The sequence below is a fragment of the Benincasa hispida genome, chromosome 3, assembly GCF_027475165.1.
Source record: "Benincasa hispida cultivar pf3 chromosome 3, pf3_genome.v1.1, whole genome shotgun sequence".
NCBI classification, from domain to species: domain Eukaryota; kingdom Viridiplantae; phylum Streptophyta; class Magnoliopsida; order Cucurbitales; family Cucurbitaceae; genus Benincasa; species Benincasa hispida.
The window spans coordinates 6313469-6318525 of record NC_143480.1 but is presented as its reverse complement, the minus strand read 5'-3'; the positions used below and the strand labels follow the sequence as shown (position 1 = coordinate 6318525).

The 5057-nt window shown below is 35.9% G+C and overlaps 1 protein-coding gene across 1 annotated transcript; it reads left to right on the top strand.

The window, feature by feature from the left end:
• The first annotated feature begins 2443 nt into the window (after positions 1-2443).
• LOC120074178 (protein SRG1-like) lies at positions 2444-4644 on the top strand. The gene is made up of 4 exons (XM_039027208.2): positions 2444-2827; positions 3363-3610; positions 3682-4006; positions 4106-4644. Exons 1-4 carry the CDS (start codon positions 2573-2575, stop codon positions 4370-4372), a joined length of 1095 nt encoding a protein of 364 aa, XP_038883136.2. The 5' UTR covers positions 2444-2572; the 3' UTR covers positions 4373-4644.
• The last annotated feature ends 413 nt before the right edge of the window (positions 4645-5057 follow it).

Genomic DNA, 5057 nt, shown 5'->3' with positions numbered 1-5057 from the left:
GCTTGTTCGTGTGTTGTCGTTCATGTAAACGATCATGTTGTTAGGCGACTGATTGCTGGGCAATTTGGACCGTAGAGGAGTCGCTTCCGCTGGATTGAGTTTGAGTGATGATAGCCTTCAATTGGTATGTTTACTCAATCTATTGTTATTTAATTGTTAAAGCATCCTATAATTAGTGTTAAAATGCATACCTGTTTGTTAGAATGTGTGTGTGGTAATTCGGTCACAATGAAATAGGAAAGATCCGAACACGCTCATGGATGCTCTTGTTTAAGAGTTCCTTCAACTCTAAACTTCCCTCTAACCAAAATTAGCCAGAGCCCATCACTCCTGGATTTTTACACCGAGAATACCAAGGTCACCAAGTGGTAGTGTCCTGTTTGGTTCGAGGATCGAGTTGCTACTTGCTGCTTGTTCGAGGAGTGTTTGAGTTGTTCGATGAGTTCATGAACGAGTTAGATCAAGGGATTACTTGAAGAACGGTTATTCAAAGGTATAGTCTCTTGATCCATTGTTTTTATTTTGAAAGTATGTTGTAATTTAAGTTTTATGCATAATCTGTTCTTGTATGACTGTAAATGTATGTGTTCAATCACAATGGGATTTAGATGATCCGCTTCCGCTTAAAGGTTCTCTGTAAATAGAGTTTCTTAACTTGCACGAATATTTACATGGCCTCCTAAACCTCCATCTATCACCTTGAACTCATGTTGGTCAATTGACTTAACTTCATGTCTGTTTGCTTTGTCTGTCATGTCACGAATTATTGCCATTGCATAGTCTGACAGTCTTGATGTGCTGTTTGATGCATTTGTTCGACGTCTGTAATACAAGTCCTGTAACCAACCTCTAAATGATCTAGAAATGACGTGATTGGTAGTTGTCGTGCATCTTTTAATACTTCGTTTATGCACTCAACGAGGTTTGTCGTCGTTTAATTGTAACTTATGTTACATTGGTACACCCTAGCCCACTACTCAAGACCAATATCTTCTAGGTATGAAATCCTTGATTACTTGAACACTTTGGAAGCATGGATATGTATAGAGGTATTACTGAAACCTCTTCCCATATGAGGAATGTGTGTAGATCTTCATCATTCTGAATTACAAATGCAGGGGTTTTAGATTTCAATTGAAGTCATCTTATAACAAGATTATACTCATCTGACATTATACCACTTATCCTATAAACTTCAGTTAAGAATTCATTATAGGTCATGCCGACCTCAATGTCACACCCCCACAACTCTCATCCATCGTAATCCTTTTCCCTTTCATTCGAAACGCCACCGAATAAATCCAAACACGAGGTATTTTCCTACAATTTATAAAAAAAAAATGTATTAATGTAATGTAGTTAAAGAAAAAGCAAAAAAAAAAAAAAAAAAAAAACTAAAGACAAATTGGCCTGGTCATCCACCCTGTCGGGTAGAACATCGGACCAAAAAACAAAATGCTTAGTTTTTTGTACGCTCGGCCAGGCTAGATTAAACTCTACCGGGCCCCAGACCAGTTCCAGCCCGGTTTCTATCCCGTACCCGGGAAGATCGGGTCAATCAATTAATTTCATACCCAGTGAAGTTCCAATGAAGCTCGATCGGGAATCAAATTTATTCCAACAATTATTTTGTACCCGTGAAGCCCAGTCGGGTAATTTCAACTCATTTGTTTTCTACCCGATGACGACCCGGTGAAGCCCGACCGGGTAATTTCAACTCATTTGCTTCCTACCTGGTGAAAGCCTGGTCGGGTATCGTAAAAAAAAATGGCTGTTTTTTTCGTTTTTTTTTTAATTTATAAATATCAAATGCAAGGCATTATGAAAAGAAAATAAACAATCAACAAAGCAAGAATAAATCAACTCCAAAAAGGTCGTTTATTTTTGTCAATTTTTCTAGAAATTATCGAACTATTAATATATACCTTCTTACGGAGTTTACAAAATTACAACTTTGTGAAATATAAGTTTTGGACTTCATGAATTTCTTTCTGGAATAATTTGGTGAATAGAACTTTTTGTGGGGTTGTAAACAAATCAAATTTAGTTGTGGAGAATTTTTTGTGTGAATATTTTTTTGTTAATAGTTTTTGGATAAATTAATTTTTTGTGAATAAATTTATGTGAATAATTTTTTATGAAATAATTTAATAGGTTGCTTGTTGAAATTTGAAGTGGGAATTTAATAAGGGCAGAAGAGTAATTGGAATTTTTTGAATGAATAATTTTTTTGTTAATGCTTTTTGGATAAATTAATTTTTTTGAGAATAAATTTAAGTGGAGAATGTGAATTAATTTGGTAGTTTAATGGTTGAAATTGAAAGTGTGAATTTAATAAGGAGCATTTGTACAACAAATATTTCTTACATCATTTTCATCAACATTTTCATCAACAAGAGATCAAAAAAAAACTTTTTTTAAAAAAAAATAAAAAATACAATATCAAACTTTCACTAAGCCATTTTTCCCAATTTTCCAAACAATGTCTGAAATTTAAGAGTCAGTGAGACATCCATGGAAATGGAGGACTTCTCGTAGCAACTTATTAATAAGTCAACGCTTTGGGAAATCCATGGAATCGAATACTGAAATGGTCGACTTCGGAAAATCCATCATAGTACCCAGTGTTCTGGAGCTGGCAAAGCAGTCCATCCCTAAAATCCCTCTTCGCTATCAACGTGCCGATCAGGACCCCCCCATCGTTCCCGGCGGAGAATCTGGGCCGTCGGTACCGGTGGTTAATCTTCGCCGACTAGCCATCGGAGATTCTACTTCTCCCGAAATTGACAAGTTGCATTCTGCTTGTAAGGAATGGGGATTCTTCCAGGTATCTAAATGTAATGTAAACGCTTTGCTAATTCTGCCCTAATCTTGTAATTCTACTTCTTTATATCCTTGTATTCTCCAAAAATTTGAAAAGAACTATTGTTGTAATTCTTTAATTTGAAATAAATTATTCAAAAACCTTTATAATCCAACCATGGTTATTTGAGTTAAAGAAATCTACTGCAAAACATTCAGAATCTTTCCAGTCCAACCTAAAATTACCCATTACCATAGACATCTTGAATTAGGGTATTGGGAAAAACAAAAAGATGAAGAATAAAGAAAAGATTAACAGGAAAACTAGAAAGATTAAAGTATGATAGGGTACTATTAGGCATTGATTAGAGAAGTTGTGGTGATTTGTTATGAATAGAGGGAGCTAGGAAGGAGGAAGGGTTCTATTGTTATGAAGAAGAAACTCTGTATGAAAGAAGTCTAGGAATTAATTACTAAGCAGTTTCTTCTTGATTTTGTGAAATCTGGCACTTGGTGGTTTGTGGTTGGCTCAAAAAGACTGAATTAATTGTTGTTGGCAGATTATAAACCATGGAGTTCCAACCTCATTGCTGGACGAATTCAGACGGGAAATTGAAAGTTTCTTCAATCTTCCCTACGATGAAAAGAAGTTGCTTTGGCAAAATTCAGAGAGTCAAGAAGGATTTGGGCAGCTTTTTGTGGTATCGGATGAGCAGAAGCTTGATTGGTCAGACATGTTCTACATAACTACTCTCCCTCTTAGTCTGAGGAAGCCTCATCTTTTTCATAAGCTTCCACCAGAACTCAGGTCTTTAGCCACGTCTTGAAGCTCCAATTGAATGGTATGTTTACGATTTCTAATTGACTTACATGTTGCAGAGAGACTTTGGAAGCTTACTCAATTGAAGTCAAGAAGTTGGCAATTGTCATCTTGGACCATTTGGCTGGAGCTCTGAAGATGGATGTTGAGGAAATGAGAGAGCTATTTAGAGATGGTGTTCAGTCAGTGAGGATGAATTACTATCCTCCATGCCCTGAGCCTGATAAGGCCATTGGATTCTCCGCTCACTCAGATGCTGATGCTTTGACAATTCTCTATCAGCTCAATGAAGCCGAAGGATTGCAAATTCGAAAAGGTGGGAGATGGGTTGCTGTTAAACCACTTCCAAATGCATTTGTAGTCAACATTGGAGACATCATGGAGGTGATTCATGATTTCTGTGCATTGAACTTCTTCTGATTCTTGTGAATAACTTTGTTAGCAACTTACTATCCTTGGCCTGTCTCTCTACCTTTGCTGCAGATAGTAAGCAATGGAGTATACAAGAGCATCGAGCATAGAGTTTCATTGAACTGTTCCAAGGAAAGGCTTTCAGTTGCAACATTCTATAGTTCAAATCTAAACTCGGAGTTGGGTCCAGCCAAAAGCCTCGTTGGACCGCATAACCCAGCAGTTTTTCGAAGAGTTATGTTGGAGAAGTATTTCAAAGACTTCTTTGCTCGTAAACTAGAAGGAAAATCATACCTTGAGCATATGAGAATAGAGAATGAGGGCGACCATGTTTGTTGAAAGTTGGTTACCGAAAGGAAAGAGAAGGAATATCAGGCGTATGCTTGTCTCGCACAGGTGCAAGTGGAAGAAATCATATATCCATATCAGAAACAGTGAAATGAGGAATAAATTGGTACAGGTTGACCTTACATTCTTAACCATTAATTTCCTGACCTTCACAATCGTAGTAGAATTTGTAGGATAAAAGCAAATTTCTCATCATAATTCTGTATTCTTTCCACTGTTATGATTTGAATGTTGGACCTAAGAGGATTGATTGTTCTAGGCTTTATGGGCTGCCCCCGATCCAGCAAGTGCTTGGAAAGTAAAATTAGAATTAACCAATAGTAAAGATAGGTTAGGGTAAATTTGATCCTTTAATATATTGGGAAATTGTCATAAATAACTTTCTCAAGTTTTCATCCTTCAAAACTTCACATTTAAAAAAAAAATTGTTAAAATATTTTTTTTTTGGTTTTGGTTGAGATAGACCATTTAGTTAAAAAATTAACTTTTGAAATCTCTGGTAGAAATTACTCATTCCAAATATCAAATTTTACAAAAAAAAAAAATAAATAAATAAATAAGATTTGGAAAATATAAATGGTCTGTAGTATATGGATAAGATTGGGTACATTATCCTGGTGACACTACAAGTATGATCTACTTTGTAGATGTTATAAATAGTGTAAAGTGCTACAAA